General features: G+C 46.1%; 1 protein-coding gene across 2 annotated transcripts; it reads right to left on the reverse strand.

The window, feature by feature from the left end:
* Positions 1 to 314: 314 nt before the first annotated feature.
* On the reverse strand, positions 315 to 9,098 carry Mmp19 (matrix metallopeptidase 19). 2 transcript variants are annotated; one of them, XM_090327111.1, is made up of 9 exons: positions 9,056 to 9,098; positions 8,505 to 8,590; positions 6,344 to 6,474; positions 5,900 to 6,115; positions 4,188 to 4,433; positions 3,640 to 3,765; positions 1,343 to 1,507; positions 1,068 to 1,195; positions 315 to 824 (listed from the first exon to the last, which is right to left on the reverse strand). In XM_090327111.1, exons 2-9 carry the CDS (start codon positions 8,516 to 8,518, stop codon positions 387 to 389), a joined length of 1,464 nt encoding a protein of 487 aa, XP_090183237.1. In that variant the 5' UTR covers positions 8,519 to 8,590; positions 9,056 to 9,098; the 3' UTR covers positions 315 to 386. The 2 variants fall into 2 exon arrangements, with proteins under 2 accessions (XP_090183237.1, XP_090183233.1); XM_090327107.1 differs by having other exon boundaries at positions 8,870 to 9,076.
* Positions 9,099 to 17,654: the final 8,556 nt, after the last annotated feature.

Consider the following 17,654-nt stretch of genomic DNA (forward strand, 5'->3'; position numbering starts at 1 on the left):
CTTATTTTACACATGGGGAATTCCAAGTTTCAACAAGGTTAATTAGATTGCTCCAAATTATAAGCAAGTAGATGTGGTTCTCAAAGATTCCAAGGCCTTGCTCATTTTTACTAGCCATTAATTTTGTCCAGGAACAACATGACTCAATCTCCCCAGCTGTTACCTCCTGTCAGCTAGTGGTTTAATTGACATCACCATTGTCGTCCTGCAGATGACAACTGGAAGTACTATTTGCTAATAAGAAGGAAATGGATGGAGTTGGGGACTTAGAATTAAGAGGACATTTCCCAGGAGGGAAAGAGCCCTCCTCAAAGGCATGAGGTCCATGGGTCATGCTTGTATTGTAGCACCTGCATGTTTCTACTGAGCAGACATTTGATTAGGCCTCAGGTCTCTTGAAGGGTGACATTAGCAGGGAGTGAAAGGCTGGAGGTAGAGTCTGTAGCTGAAAGGGTCATATCCAAGGTTGAGTCTGTGGGTGAGTGCTCATGGTTCAAAGTAGTGGCCATGCCTGAAGGAATGCTCTCTGAGGTCGCGCCTGTGGTTGAAGAAGTGGTGGCCCGGATTGATGGGGTAATGGCTGGAATCTGAGGACGACAGTGCATCCAGTTGTGGGCGATATTTTTGGGGTAGCCTTTCTCCACTCGAAGCTGCCGATTGAGGCGCCAGTACTCTTTGCCCTTGAAGAAGTAGACTCTACCATCCTGCCAGCTCATAGCAGCAGAGAGCTGGTCTGGCACTCCTGTAAACAACTCCTTGATTGGTTTGGGGTAGTGGCTGAAGTCAGTTTGTGCCAGCTCATCCCACTGCCAGTACCCTGAGCCCTATTAGATGGGAAGAAGAAGAAGAATGAAAGAGCTTAGGTAGTCAGGTGCTGGTAGCTCACGCCTGCAATCCTAGCTACTGAGATCTGAGAATCACACTTCAAAGCCAGACTGGGCAGGAAAAAGGAAAGAAAGAGTTTCGGAATTACCACTGCAGCTAAGGAGAGTCTCCTTAACTTTCCTTCTCAAGAATGTGGTAGCCCACTCCTCAAAAGGGATGTGTCCTTCTTTTGAACTTTATACCTTAAAGAGGAACACCTTTCGATTCAGAGGCCAATAGAGAGCTGCATCCAGGTTGGGTTCTACCCTGTACAGTTTCTTGGGGAAGCCAGGAGACATCTTGAAGTGAACGTAGCGCCACACCTTGTCTCCTGAGAGTGTGAGAGAAGAGTAAAGTCACCTCTGTCAACTGAGCTTGTGAAGTCACGCTAGTCCACTTTGTCAAACTTCTCAACTCTCCCACCCTTTTAGGGAGAAACCATCCCAGATCAGACACTGCAATTAATTAGTTCCCTTACCCTTAAAGAAGTGAATCCATTGAGTTCTAGGAGAGTACACAGCAGCATCCAGGTTTCCTGGGAGACCTTCCCAAAGGGCAGATATTCGGAACAAGGGACCCAGCCCTGTATTTGTTACAGTCCACACGTAGTCCCCCTTGAAAGCGTATGTCTTATCATGGGGTCCTGAGAACCAAAGTGTGCCAACAAGGCAGAAAGATAGGGTCAAAAAGACAGAGGGTATCGAAGGTAGATGATAATATGTCCTCCTAAACCCTCCCCCTACTCCAGCCAGTTTTCTTATGTATGTGCTGGTACTACGGCTTGGATTCACTGTTGGAGCACTTATCTGCTTCACTCAAGGCTAGCATCCTACTACTTAAGCCACAGCTCCACTTCTGGCTTTTTGTTAAGTGGAGATAAAAGTTTTCTTATGGGCTTTCCTGCCTGGGGTAGTTTTGAACTGTGATCCTCAGATCTGAGCCTCTTGAGTAGCCTCAGGCCAATTCTTAAAAATAAAATAAAATAAAATTGAGGGGCCGGGAGTTTGGCCTAGTGGTAGAGTGCTTGCCTAGCATGCACGAAGACCCGGGTTCGATTCCTTGGTACCACATACTTAGAAAAAGCCGGAAGTGGTGCTGAGGCTCAAGTGGTAGAGCTCTAACCTTGAGAAAAATCCAAGGACAGTGCTCAGGCCCTGAGCTTAAGCCCAGGACTGGCAAAAATAAATAAATAAATAAATAAATAAATAAATAAAATAAAATTGAGCCTGGAGTTTGGCCTAGTGATAGAGTGCTTGCCTAGCATGCATGAAGACCCAGGTTTGATTCCTCAGTACCACACACATAGAAAAAAGCCAGAAGTGGTACCGTGGCTGAAGTAGTAGAGCTTTAGCCTTGAGAAAGCCCAAGGACAGTGCTCAGATCCTGAGTTCAAGCCAGGACTGGCAAAAAAAAAATTGAATTGAATTGAATTTAGCTGGGCACAAAAGCTCAGGGACAGTATCAAAACCCCATGAACAAAAAATATATATTAATTCAACTCAAGGAGGAAATTTAGGGCAGAGAAGGATGATCCAGAATACAGCCTCTTCTTTGTTGTTTAGAACACTTTAAATTCTTGTTTACTCAACAAAACATCTGTTCTTCCTCCAGGTCTCCATATCCTCCACCCCCTACCAAACAGCTTCTAAGTTCCTTCAAGAAGAGGCAAAGCCTTCCCTACCAGACATTCTAGTCCATTCCATCTGGTTGTATTTCCAGATGATCCTCTAGTGGCCCTTATATGGTAACATCCTTGGTAAATTCTTTTTTTTTTTTTTTTGCCAGTCCTGGGCTTGAGCTCAGGGCCTGAGCACCGTCCTTAGGCTTCCTTAAGGCTAGAGTTCTTCCATTTGAGCCTCAGCACCACTTCCTGCTTTTTCTCTGTATGTGGATCTTCCTGCATGCTAGGCAAGCACTCTACCAGAGGCCAAGCTCCTGCCCCCTGTTTTTTTTAACTAGTCATGGGGTTTGCACACAGGGCCTGGGCATGGTCTCTGAGCTTCGTTTTGTTCAAGGCTAGTACTCTACCACTTTGAGCTGCAGCACCCACTGCTGGCATTTTGTTTTGTTTTGTTTTGACAGTCCTGGGGCTTGAACTCAGGGCCAGTGCACTGTCCTTGGACACTTTTTGTTCAAGGCTAGTACTCTGCCACTTGAGCCACAGTGCCACTTCCAGTTTTTTTCTGTGTATGTGGTTCTGGGAGTCAAACCCAGGGCTTTGTACATGCTATGCAAGCACTCTACCACTAGGCCACGCTCCCAGCCTGTACCTCTGACCTTTTTTTTTTGGCCAGTCCTGGGGCTTGAACTCAAGGCCTGAATGCTATCCTTGAGCTTTCTCAAGGCAAGAGCTCTATCACTTGAGCCACAACATCATTTCCAGCTTTTTTTTTCTATGTATGTGGTACCCAGGAATCGAACCTGGATCTTTGTTTCATGCATGCTAAGCAAGCACTCTACCATTAGGCCAAACTTCCAGCCCCTTCTGGCCTTTTGTGTGCATGTGGTACTAAGGAATTGAACTCAGAGCACCATGCATGCTAGGCAATCACTCTACCACTAAGTCACATCCCCAGCCCATCCTTGCTAAATTCTTATATAGTCCTCTTCATTTGATCCTGAATCCTCCCTTTTTCTGTCACATGGCTTTTTCCATGCACCAATAACTGCTTGCATTTCGATCTCAATTGTTCATCCTACAGTGCCCTGTCCTTTCCTTGGTGTCAGTGGGCTGCCCTCACTGCCTGTCCACAGCTCTTTAGAGAAGGATCTCACCCAGCATCATGGCATCTAGTTCAGTGCTGCAGGGATTTGGCATGGGACCAGGCTCTGTAGGCACTGGGGGTACAAGAGGCACCTCCATTTCTTCCTCTTCTTCCCCTATCTCTGAGGTCTTCTTGCCTGCAAAGTGAAATGGTGCACTTCAGGGGAAGAAGTCATAAAACATCCCTCCCATCTACTGTAAGCTCTGCTCAGTAGCCATATCGAGAGGGAAACGAGAATCCTGCCAAGTTTTCCTTATTAGAAGACAACGTCTTATTGACATCAGCAGAGGCAGGCATGTTTTTCATTTTGTGAGGCATTAGAAAGGCAGAAGGAGGTTTGATTGGATGTATATTCTCTATCTCCAAGGATAGGAATGAAGGAAGAGAAGTATGGAAGGAAGATTAGACATAGAAGAGTCAGAAATAGTTCCTGAAATTCAAGAAGTCTGAAGAACTAGGTGAAGAAAGAGGATGAAGTCATTTCCCTCTGTCAGCAACTTCAAGCCCACAGAGATGCTAGTTAGCCTGCCCTCCTGTTCACTAAAGAAAGAGACTGACCATAGAGAGCCTGGATCCCTGCCACATCATCCCAGTGCAGCTTGAAGTAGGGCCGGTAGCCGGCATAGACAGGAGCCATGAGAGCCTGAGTGTACCGGGAGTGCCCAAGTCCCAGGGCATGGCCCAGCTCGTGGGCTGCGATGATTCGAAGGTTCACCCCCCTATAGGTCCCCTCGGTCCAGAACTCATCTTCATCGAAGTGTATACTTCCAAGCTCTGGGATGTCAGCATGGGCCAGAACCTTCCCTGGACAAAAGCAAAGGTGGATAGGGAGGAAGTTGAAGGTCACTATGCTAGAGCATCCTTGCCTGGTATAAACTCTAGGTATTGCATCCATCCCCTTAGAATTCTTCCTGGATATATTCAAGCCCTGGTCCTGGGGCTTGAGCTTATGGCCTGGATGCTGTCTCTGAGCCTCTTTGTACTCAAAGGCTAGCACTCTATCACCACTTAGAGCTTTTTCTGAGTAGTTTATTGGAGATAAGAGTTTCAAGGCCTTTCCTGCCCAGGCTGGCTTTGAAACTGTGATCCTCAGATCTCTCAGCCTCCTGAGTAGCTAGAATTACAGGCATGAGCCACCAGTGCCCGGCTTCTTTTGTTGTTGTTCTTGTTCTTGTTGGTCGTGGGGCTAGAATTCTGGGCCTGGGTGCTGGCACTGAGCTCTTCAGCTCAAGGCTATGCCTTTACCACTTGAGCCTCAGTGCCACTTTTGGTTTTCTGGTGGTTAATTGGAGATAAGAGTCTCACAGACTCCCTTTGAACCCTGATCCTCAGCTCTCAGACTTCTGAATAGTTAGGATTATAAGTGTGAGCCACCAGTGCTTCAAGGCCTTATGCTCTTGCCTGTTAGTTCATTTGTTTTTGCTCTCCCAGTTGAGTCACAGTTCCACTTCCAACTTTTTGCTAGTAATTGGAATTAAGCTTCTCACAGTGGACCGGGAGTTTGGCCTAGTGGTAGAGTACTTGCCTAGCATGCACGAAGACCCAAGTTCGATTCCTCGGTACCATATACATAGAAAAAGCCAGAAGTGGTGCTGTGGCTCATGTAGCAGAGTACTAGCTTTGAGGAAAAAGCCCAAGGATAGTGCTCAAGCCCTGAGTTAAGCCCAGGTCTGGCACACACACACACACACACACACACACACACACACACACACACACACACACACACAAAGAGTCTCACAAATTTGTCTGCCTTAAAACCTCAATCTTCAGATCTCAGCTTACCAAGTAACTACCATTACAGAGCTTGAGCCACCAGCCCTGGCTGGTTGATAGGGGTACTAAAGCCAAGGGATAGAGACATAAGTTTTGAAGAGGGGACTAGATAGGGCCACCTGCTCCTTTAAGAAATATTGGGAGTGGGTCAGAGAGTATAAGTGCAAGTGGACATAAAGAAGAACCTGAACATTTAAGTTCTAGGAGATAAAGACAATCTTAGACTGAGCTGAGCACTGGTGGCTCACGCCTGTAATTCTAGCTACTCAGGAGGCTAAGATCTTATGATCACAGCTCAAAGCCAATCGGTGAGACTCGTATCTCCAGTTAACCAGAAAACCAGAAGTGGAGCTATGGCTCAAAGTGGTAGACTGCTAGCCTTGAGCAAAAGAGCTCAAGGACAACACCTAGGTCCCCAGTTTAAGTCCCATGTCTGAAGGAAAACACAATAATCTTAGACTTCTATAAGGTGAGATTTGAGAACTGGCACCTACCAGGCCCGTCAAAGGTATTGGAGCAGTAAGGACTTTGACGACCATGGAAAGACAGTCGAATATCAGCCCCTCCAGCTTGTACTTCCCGGAAGGTCAAAGGAGCCACATTACTCCAGTACCTAAAAGCTTGAAGCAGGGCTGCACGGGCTTTATAGGATGGGATGGTAGAGGGCAAGTTCAAGATACGAAAGGTCAGATGCTTCTTTCTCCAACGGCCTTGAAATGCAGCAGAAAATAGATTAGAAACAAAGATCCTCTTTCCAACCATAGTGAACTCTCCTAAACAGAGGCACTCCTCAATCCCTCAAAGCAGGCAATAACCAAATAATGACTAGGTGACCACCCATTCGTTCAGTGCAGAGCCGGCACAGGCTTCTCGTTCTTAAGTTCCCACTCACACACATTGTCCTCGCCTTTCCCTCCTGTGCCGGGCTCAGTCCTCACCCAAAAGGAGGTATTTAAGAGTCTTCTGGTTGAAAGGATCCTCCAAACCGCAGCGAGGCTGCCTCATTCGAGCCCTTGTGGCCTCATCCAGCTGACCAGAGACTGGCAGCTCAGACACTTCCTGAAAAGCTCTAGAATGGGAAAAAGGGATGGTTTTATCAGGGCAGGCAAATCTGGATTGTGAAGGACCTGGAGCTAGCTATTCTATCTCCTGCTGCCAAAATTAGAGACTAAGATAGACACAGAATCCATTTGCCATATATGAGACTTTTTTTTGGGGGGGGGGGAGAAAACACTCATCAACTTCATCTCTCGATTGTCTGTATTTTTTTTTTCTTTGAGTAAAATTGTCCTCAGGCATAGACCTCTTCCTCTACTAAACTTTCTAGACTTCTGCTGTAGGGATGTATATCTGGGCCCTCCCCTCTAAAGAGTGTCTTAACAATGTTCCTACCAGAGGACCTGCCCTCCCTAGGCCTTCTCCCCTCCTGACTCCACCCACCTCTCAGCTCAGCCTGTTCTTGGGCAATTTCTTTCTTTCTTTCTTTCTTTCTTTCTTTCTTTCTTTCTTTCTTTCTTTCTTTCTTTCTTCCTTTTTTTTCCAGTCCCTGGGCTCGAACTCAAGGTCTGAGCGCTATCCTTGAGCTTGCTCAAGGCTTACGGCTAACGCTCTACCACTTGAGCCACAGCACCACTCTGGCTTTTTCTGTGTATGTGATACCAAGGAATCAATCTGGGCTAGGCAAGCACTCTACCACTAGGCCAAACTCCTGGCCCTGCTCTTGGGCAATTTCATCCATTGATGGACTATCATAAGGCCTGTAGACATTTAAAGGGTCTCAACATTTCTCTTTATTTCATCCTTTTTTTTTTTTTTTTTGGCCAGTCCTGAGGCTTGAACTCAGGGTCTGGGCACTGTCCTTGAGCTTCTTTTGCTCAAAGCTAGCACTAAGCCACATTCCCAACCTAGATTTCTACATTTCTAAGAGCATAATGAAAAGCAGCCAGGTGCTGGTGGTTCTTGTCTGTGGTCCAAGCTACTCAGGAGGCTGAGATCTGAGGATTGTGATAGGAAACCAGTAGAGCAGAAAAATTTGTGGTACCATTTTTTTCAATTCACCAGTAAAAATCCGGACGTAGAGGTGTGACTCAAGTGGTAGAGGGCCTGGCCCTGAGTCAAGCCTAAATACTGACCCAGAAAACAAAAATCCTCAACTAAATGTTTAAATTAAATGTGTAAAAGGTATCATTGTATCAACAAGTTAATTCACAGTTTTTTGTTTTTGTTTTTGTTTTTCCTGCCAGTTCTGGGACTTGAACTCAAGGCCGGAGCACTGTCCCTGGGCTTTCTCAAGGCTAGAGCTCTATCACTTGAGCCACAGCACCACTTCTGGCTTTTTCTATGTGTGCTGTACTGAGGAATCGAACCAGGGTTGCTTTGTTAGGCAAGCACTGTACCACTAGGCCAAACTCCTGGCCTCAGTTCATAGTTTATATGCAACTTATATGAGCTATAAGAAAACATGGATTTATTGTGTAGTCTCTGAAGGAATGTTCTAGGCCTAGGCAGATTCAATAACTGTGCTTTCCTTCCTTCCTTCCTTCCTTCTTTGTTCTTTCTTTCCTTTTGAATTTTCTTCCTTTTCTTTTGACACATGAATTGCTTTTTTTTTTTTTTGGCCAGTCCTGCAGCTTGAACTCAGGGCCTGGGCACTGTCCTTGGACATTTTTCACTCAGGGCTAGCACTCTGCCACTTGAGCTACAGAGCCATTTCTGGCTTTTTCTGTGTATGTGGTTCCGGGGAATGGAACCCAGGGCTTTGTGAATGCTAGGCAAGCACTACCACGACACCACATTCCTGGCCCAGGACTTGCTATGTAACACAGGCAGGCCTTGAACTCTTAGTGTGCTTGCCTCAGCCTCTGAGCACCCAGGATTCTGTGTATGTGTATACCATCATACCAAATTTTGTGTTCATGATCTTGAATCTCCACCTCAACCCATGCCCTATCACCCTAACAATGATAGCAGCCATCTAACAGGTCCTCCTGGATGTGACTGGAGTCAGGCAGAGGCCGGCCTGGGAAAAGGAAGCTTTGAGAAAAAAAGAAGAAATCATCGAGACCTCAGCTGTGGTAGCAGGTGCCTGTGACCTCTCACCTCAGAGCCTCCATGATATCTTCTGAGCTGAAGTTATCAGGTCCTTCTAGAGGTTTCTGTAAGTACCCATATTGCAACAGGTAATCCTGTAAGAAGGGGGTAGTTACACAGGATAAATCTTTCAAATGACCTAGCAGGCCCATCCCAAGAAGAAGAGAACAGATACAGAAGGAAAGGTACATTGGCGCAGGGGCTCAGATGAAAACAGGGGGACAAACAAGGGCGTGGGCAGGATAGATCATGGAATGGAAGAAAGAAAGCAAAGGCAGGCAAGCTGAAGGCAGGCCAGAGACTCTCCAGGAGACTCTGGAGTAGGAACCCCTGTAATTCCCCTGGCCTGGGGCCTTCTTTCCCAGGGGACTTACCACAGCTGCCTCCTTCTCTGCAGGCCCCAGGGCCCGGCCTGACACTGTCATAGAGAGCAAGAGGCTCAGCCACAGCTGCTGCCAGTTCATGGTCCCACAAGATAAGAGTGCCAAAGGCTGTCCTTGTTCTCCGAACTGAGATTTCTGGGAGTGTGCAGAAGCAGAAATTAGACAGGGGGTTCTTACCTCCAGCTCTCTTCACGTCAGACTCTGATCCTCTTTATGAAATAGCTGAGGGGGGATGGGGGTGCCAGTGGGGAGGTGGTGACTCAGCCCAGGGATGTGTTGCAATTGAAAATTAACCCTTGCCCTACCAGAGGTCAAAAGCCCCAAAAAGTCCCTGACAACCCCCTGTCCCCTCCATACCCTCTGTTGAATACAGGGTGCGTTTTTTGAACTGCTCTAGGTGAACTTCCTGCAGGATGAAAAGTAAAATATCAGAAGATAGGGATAGGATCAGTGTTAGCCTCTGGAGTTGGACATTTTTGTATCCCAGGGAACATTATTAGCTTGGGTGTCAGGTGAAGGAACTAAGGGGAGGTTCATTTCTTCTCTTATATGGTAAAGTGGAAATTAAATAACTGCTTAATTAACTAGTTTGTATGTAACAGGGTCTTATCACGTAGTCCTGGTTGGCCAGGAACTCAGGATCTTCATGCCTCGGCCTCCTAAGGGCTGGGATTAGAGGTAGGCACCACTACCACAGGCTCAAGACTCCTACCAGAGTAACTAGGGTAACCCTAGTTACCTTGCACCACTTCCGGACCCCCCCCTCTCTCCCCCTCCCTCCCTCCCTTTGTGTATGTGGGGTGGGATGGGTGTGGGGCAGGTGGGGGGGGATCCTGGGGCTTGAACTCAGGGACTGGGCGCTGTCTCTTAGCTTTTTTTTTTTTTTTTTTGCCAGTCCTGGGCTTGAGCTCAGGGCCTGAGCACTATCCTTGGACTTTCTCAAGGCTAGAGCTCTACCACTTGAGCCTCAGCACCACTTCTGGCTTTTTTTTTTTTTCTATGTATGTGGTACCGAGGAATCGAACCCGGGTCTTCATGCATGCTAGGCAAGCACTTTAACCACTAGGCCAAACTCCTGGCCCCTGTCTCTTAGCTTTTATGCACTCTACCACTTGAGCCACAGCTCCACTTCCAGCTTTTTGTGGTTAATGGGAGGTAAGGGTCTCATGGACTTCCTGCCCAGGCTGGCTTCGAAGCCTCCTGAGTAGCTAGGATTACCAGAGTGAGAACCTGGCTCATATTAATCCTTACAGGTTTGTTCTTTGTGTAGTTGGGGGCCACTGTAGGTTCCATTTGCATATTATTTAACTGTATAGTGAAGTAGACATAGGAAAGAGGGAAGGGTTACTAAACTCACATTCTCAATAAGACCTTTCTTCTGAACCCTTCCCTATATCCCAGGTTGAAGGCTGGGAGGCTACAGAGGAGCACTTACTCTCTAGGATGGAAGTAGGGAGATACCTCTGATTCATCTTCTGCCCTCAGTGGTTTCATGACTCACTCAATACCCGACTTGTTAACAACTGATCAGAGACAGAAAGCCTCTGAGCAAGGATTGTTACATGTTCTCAGCATGCTGGTGTATCCAGGAAATGATGGCGTTTGGGACACAGCTTTCTGCTTTGCTCATTATAGGACTTGTTCTCACCTTTTTTTCTCTGTCTTTGTGCCCTCTCTCCTATCATGCCCACTACCATGGAAGGCCTAAGAAGTGGAACCATATTTAGAAATGAAGGAGCCAGAAAATGGAAGAACAAAATTCTAAAAATTACTAAATAATTTACTATGTAAATCTCAGTAATACCCCTGTGTATTGGCCTTTAAAAACCAAAGACATGGGGCCTGGAGTTTGGCCTAGTGGTTAAAGTGCTTGCCTAGCATGCACGAAGACCCAGGTTCGATTCCACGGTACCACATACATAGAAAAAAGCCAGAAGTGGTGCTGAGGCTCTAGTGGTAGAGCTCTAGCCTTGAGAGAGTCCAAGGACAGTGCTCAGGCCCTGAGCTCAAGCCCAGGACTGGCAAAAAAAAAAAAAAACAAAACCAAAGACACACACATAAAACACACACACACGCACACACACACACACACAAAACAGGGGAATGAAAAAGGCTCTAATAAGTAGCTTTAGGTTACACAGCTAGAACCAGGAGAATCCCAGACTGTAAAACTATGGTCTTTGCACACAGCTCTCCAGCCCTCAAGAGGTTCCTACAGACAAACAATGCCCCCCCCCAAAAAAAAAGAAAAAAGAGCTGCAGGTGGTTCATGTGTGCAAAGAGAGCGTGACTAATTCCACACACACCAGCGTCATAACTGCCTGCCGCCAGCTCCCGCCACTGACCTAGCTCTTTTTCCCCTCTGCATTTGTCATCTCTCAGCTGGGGGTTACAGGAATGTGTATAAAGGGTTAGTAACCAGCTCGTCCCAAAAAAGAAAACTTGATTTTGAGAGAAGTAACTTCCAGATTCTTTGATTTGCTTGTTCTTTTCCTGCAAACTCATTTCCCTCTTTGCCCACATAACGATGGCATAAAAGTGTGTGTAGAAGTTATTTTTATTTGTGTCTTTCTGTTGAAATGGAGTCTTGGAAACTGTTTTTGCTCAGGCTGGCTGGAACCTCAGTCATTCTGATCTGTCTCCTGAGTAGCTAGCGTTATTAATGTGAACAAAGGTGCCTGGTTTGTAGAAGGGTTTGTTGTTTTTGTGCCAGTCCTGCATCTTGGGTGGCCTGGGTGCTGTCCCTGAGATGTTTTGTTCAAGGCTAGAATTCTACATTGGATCCTCAGCTCCATCTCTGGGTTTCTGGTGGTTAAGTGGAGATAAGAGTTCCTGCCCAGACTGGCTTTGAACCATGATCCTCATATTTCAGCCTCATGAGTAGGTATGATTATAGGCAGGAAGCACTGGTGCTTGGCTAGAAATATATATTTAGTCAGTTGGGCATGAACTCAGGGCCTGGGTGTTGTCTCTGAGCTCTTTTGCTCAAGGCTGGCACTCTATCACTTTGAAGCACAGTTCCACTTCTGAGTTTCTGCTGGTTTATTGGAGGTAGGAATTTCATGAATCGTCCTGCCTGGGACAGTTCATGCACAGCGAAATAGGCATAGAAGGGGGATCCTCAAATCTCAACATCCCGAGTAGCTAGGGTTACATGCAGGAGCCAGTGCCTGGCTTAGAAATATTTTAGATTAATTGGTAACAGGAAGCAATAAGACTTCTGTAAGTACTTTCTAATGATAACTGCCATTGGTGGATGTTAAAAGTGCATGTACAGGTTTTTAAGAACTCAAGACAGGGGCCGGGAGTTTGGCCTAGTGGTTAAAGTGCCTGCCTAGCATGCACGAAGACCCGGGTTCGATTCGTTGGTACCACATACATAGAAAAAAGCCGGAAGTGGTGCTGTGGCTCAAGTGGTAGAGCTCTAGCCTTGAGAAAGTCCAAGGACAGTGCTCAGGCCCTGAGCTCAAGCCCAGGACTGGCAAAAAACCAAAACAAAACAAAAAAAAAACTCAAGACACCAAGAAACACCAATCTCTCTCTCTCTCTCTCTCTCTCTCTCTCTCTCTCTCTCTCTCTCTCTCTCTCTCTCTCTCTCTCCCTCTCTCTCTCTCTCTCTCCCTTTCCTGCTCTTTCCCACCCACCCTCCCTTTCCCTCTTTCACAGGGTCTCAGCTATATATATATATATATATATATAATATATATATAAATATATAAAATATATTATATATATAAATATATAATATATATATATATTCCATGACAGCCTTAAAGTCATGAGCCTCTCCAGATTCCCAAAAGTTAGGATTACAAACAATGCCTGGCTGACAGCCACTTTTGCCCTGTGGAGGTAAGCAGGGGCTAGACATCCTAGTATATGAAGTTAAAGTGGTAGCTCTGTGGTGGAGAGCTTGCTAAGTATGCCTCAGGATCAGGCTTCAACCCCCAGCATGGCAAACACAAGCATTGTCATTTATTTATTTATTTCATTTTACTTATTTTTTTGTGGGTCATGGGACTTGAACTCTGGGCCTGGGTGTTGTCCCTGAGCTCTTCAGCTCAAGGCTAATTAATGCCTTACCCCTTGAGCAATAGCACCACTTCCAGTTTTCTAGTGGTTAATTGGAAATAAGAGTCTCACAGACTTTTTAGTGTGCAGGATGGCTTTGAACCATGATCTTGAGGTCTTAGCCTCCTGAGTAACTAGGACCATGATCTTGAGGTCTAGCCTCCTGAGGAGCTAGGAGGCCACCGCGCCCTGCATACATTGCTATTTTATTTATTTATTTATTTATTTATTTATTTATTTATTTTTGCCAGTCCTGGGCTTGAGCTCAGGGCCTGAGCACTGTCCTTGGACTTTCTCAAGGCTAGAGCTCTACCATTTGAGCCACAGCACCACTTCCGGCTTTTTTCTGTGTATGTGGTACCGAGGAATCGAACCCGGGCCTTCATGCATGCTAGGCAAGCACTTTAACCACTAGGCCAAACTCCCGGCACCATACATTGCTATTTTATATGTCAAATCTTGAGCCTGAAACTAGAAACTGTAGGGATGAGAAAAAAAAAAAGTAAGTTTGGACTAAGTTAGGGCTGATCAGAACCTAGCCTGAAAATAGAAAAGTCAGGAGGAAATTCTACTGGCTTTTTTTCCCCTCAGAACTCTGAGGGGGTCTGAAGAAAGGGATCTTTCCCTAGCTGATTGGGGTTGGAAATCTTTGTTTTTAGTACTTCTTTACTTCATGCCCAAACACATTCCTGTAATTAGTCTTAAGTTGCTAGAAACATATGGGAATTGATGGCCAAGACTCTGCACAGCTGGAACTGGTTAGTGATTCAGGAAGTCGGTAGGCACATTCTGCTCCCATGATACCCCAGATTTCCTCACACACACACACACACACACACACACACACACACACACACACACTTACACTTCCTGACATTCTCACTTATATACTGTGCTTTCTCTCTGTCTCTCTCCTATCTACATAAACACACACTACAGCAGCCTTGGAATGAACTGGTTCAGTTGAGAGACCATTAGAATCATGAAACTTTTCACTTCCTTCCAAAATATGAGATCAAGATTTTGGTCCCTTCACTAATGGCAGACAAATCTTGCTGTCCTTGGGCCAGGAGTTTAGCTTAGTAGTAGAGTGCTTGCCTAGCATGCACAAAGACCCGGATTCAATTCCTCTGTACCACATCTGTAGAAAAAAAGCTGGAAGTGGTGCTGAAGCTCAAGTGGTAGAGCTGTAGCCTTGAGAAAGTCCAAAGACAGTGCTCAGGCCCTGAGCTCAAGCTCAGGATTGGCAAAAAAAAAAAAAAAAAAAAAAAATCTTGCTGACCTATAGGATATGCCCAGAACTTTCTGGAGGCCTCTGTGTAAAGCACAGTGCCTTTGACCAGAAGGGATAAAGTCTAGTTCCTGGAACAATGAGTAAGAGAGGAATATGGAATTTTGTGTCCATTCAGCTTCTAGGATGAAAACTTCTGACCACAGTAGAGTGAGTGCTTCTAGAAATGGTGAACAAACGGATGTGCTTTGGCCTCCTTAGCCTCATTCTATAATCCCACAAAACTCTTGATTAGGGACTGTCATGGGCCTGAAAAATCTGTTTGGCTTCTTTTTTCTTTTCCTTATTTTTTTGCCAGCCCTGGGGCTTGAACTCAGGACCTGAGCACTGTCCTTGGACACTTTTTGCTCAAGGCTAAGTGCTCTGCCACTTGAGCCACAATGCCGCTTCTGGCTTTTACTGTGTATGTGGTACCAAGGAATCCAAGCCCAGAGCTTCATGCATGCTAGGCAAGCACTCTACCACAGGCCAAGCTCCGGGCTCAAAATTCCAACTTTTTTTTTTTTTTGGCCTGTCACGGGACTTGAACTCTGGACGTTGCCCCTGAACTCAACTCAAGCTACCATCCTACCCCTGAGCCACAGAGCCATTTATGATTGAACTCTTTTCTTTTTTGGTCAGTCATGGGTCTTGGACTCAGGACTTGGGCACTGTCCCTGAGCTTCTTCACTCAAGGTTAGTGTTCTACCACTTCCCCCCCCCCCCCCAGTCCTGGAGCTTGTACTCAGGGCCTGAGCACTGTCCTTGGTCCTTCTCAAGGTTAGAGCTCTACCATTTGAGCCACAGCACCAGTTCTGGCCTTTTCTATGTATGGTATGGAGGAATCGAACCCAGGTCTTCATGCTTGCTAAACACACTCTACCACTAGGTCAACCTCCCGGCCCCTGCTCTACCACTTTGAGCCACAGTTCTACTTAATTGGAGATAAGAGTCTCATGGACTTATCTGTCTAGGATGATTTTGAACCACAATCCTCAGATCTTATCCTCCTGAATAGCTAGGAGTACAGTTATAAACCACCAGTTGGGGGGCCGGGAGTTTAGCCTAGTGGTTAAAGTGCTTGCCTAGCATGCATGGAGACCCAGGTTCGATTCCTCGGTACCACATACATAGAAAAAAGCCGGAAGTGGTGCTGAGGCTCAAGTGGTAGAGCTCTAGCCTTGAGAAAGTCCAAGGACAGTGCTCAGGCCCTGAGCTCAAGCCCAGGACTGGCAAAAAATAAAAGTAAAAAAAAAATAAAAATAAAAAAATAAACCACCAGTTGGCTCCTTTTTTGTGTAGGCTAAAGGTCTTGATAGGATGTTGACAAGAGTCCAATCCAAGTGCCAGTGATTCACATCCGTAATCCTAGCTACTCAGGAGTCCAAGATCTGAGGCTCTCTGCTCAAAGTCAGCCCAGGAAGGGAAGTCCAAGAGACTCTTACCTCTAGATTATCATTAAAAAACTGGACATGATTCAAACAGTAGACCTGAGCAAAAAATTTCAGGGACAATACCCAGGACCTGAGTTCAAGCCCTAAGATCAGCATGCGCGCACATACACACACACACACACACACACACACACACACACACACACACGCACACGCGCGCGCACAGGCTGGAGCCAGGAATTTGGCAATACAGTAGAGTGCTTGCTTAGCACACATAAAAAGCCGAAAGTGGTGCTGTGGCTCAAGTGGTAGAGCACTAGCCTTGAGATAGTCCAAGGACAGTGCTCAGGCTGAGTTCAAGCCCCAGGACTAGCAACAACAAAACAAAACAACAAGCAAACAAGCAAAAAACAGGCCAGGAGTTTGGCCTAGCGGTAGAGTACTTCACAAAGCCCTGGGTTGGATTCCTCAGTAACCATATACAGAAAAAAAGCCAGAAGTGGTGCTATGGTTCAAGTAGCATAGAAACTATCTAAAATAAAAACAAAAACAGGTACTAGTGGTTCAAATCTGTAATCCTAGATACTAAGAAGGATGAGATCTTAGAACAGCTGAAAAGGAATCTCCGTGGGACCCTTAACTCACTTGAGCAATAGCTCAAGACCCAGGAAAAACAAATAACAAACAAAAAGCTTGTCACTGTACTTTAGTATTCAGAATTACTTAGGAGGCCTAGATTGGGAGACCAAAGGTCAGTGTTAACACCAAGAAGTTATTAAAATCCCACCTCAACCAGTGGCTGAGGGAGGTGGTGTCAGCCTGTTAGCCCAGCTGCAGGGCAGCGGTGTCTGGGCACAGTGGTGGGAGGGCATCTGTCATCATTGCCAGTAACCAAGGCGAAACACGAGGAGCAGGATTCCAGCTTTTTGCCTATTATTTGAAGAGTCTCGGGGATTTGCCTGTCTGGATAGGCCTCAAACTTTGATCCTCAGATCTCAGGCTCGTGAGTAGCGCGCTAGAATTACAGTACCTGGCTACCTAGGTTACATTTGATCATCTATGAGGGAGGAGATCCAGATTCTGTATCCTGAACTGCTTAGGAGCCTGGAAAGAAAAGATCAGCAGAATCTCTGGTTTAAAACAAGCCAGAGAGGGCTGGAGTTTGGCCTAGTGGTAGGTGCTTGCCTAGCATGCAAGAAGCCCTGGGTTTGATTTCTGGGTACCATATACACAGACAAAGCTGAAAGTGATGCTGTGGCTCAAACAGTAGAGTGCTAGCCTTGAGCAAAAAATGCCCCAGGAGGACTGGAGTGTAGCTCAGTGGTAGAGTACCCGCCTTACATGCACAAAGCCCCGTGTTTGATTCCTTGGTACCACACACAGAAAAAAAACAAGTGGCACTGTGGCTCAAGTGGCAAAGCACTAGCCTTGAGCAAAATGTGTCCAAAGACAGGGCCCAGGCCCTGAGTTCAAGCCCTATGACAGGCAAAAAAAAAAAAAAATGCCCAAAGACAGTGACCCACGACCTGAGTTTAAAGCCCCAGGACTATGAAAAAAAAATAAATAAAAAAAGCCAGAATGTAGTCAGGGTCAGGTTAACTTGCAAACAATGACATCGCCTAGTACCACCTAGTGGACATTAAAACAGCAACGTATAGGCTCTGAACCCTTGAGAGTAACTAGCTAGTGTCAGATCACATTGTTGAGGAACATGGCACAAAGAATCCTGCTTTACAGTCATGACTTGGGTACAATCTTTTGTGTGTGGGGGGGAGGGGGTCATGGGGCCTGAACTCTGGGCTTGGGCACTGTCCTAAGCTCTTCAGCTGAAGCCAACTGTCCTATCCTTGAGCCATAGCCCCACTTCCCTTTTTTTTTTTCTAGTGATTAATTGGAGATAAGAGTCTCACAGACTGTAGTGCCTGGGCTGGCTTTGAACCTCGATCTTCAGATCTCAGCCTCCTGAGTTAGCTAGGATTACAGGTGTGAACCACCACACCTGGCACTCCCCCTTCTTTTCTTTTTCTTTTTTTAATTTAAT

This window comes from Megascapheus bottae, chromosome 2 (assembly GCF_031878675.1).
Source record: "Megascapheus bottae isolate mThoBot1 chromosome 2, mThoBot2.hap1, whole genome shotgun sequence".
NCBI lineage: Eukaryota > Metazoa > Chordata > Mammalia > Rodentia > Geomyidae > Megascapheus > Megascapheus bottae.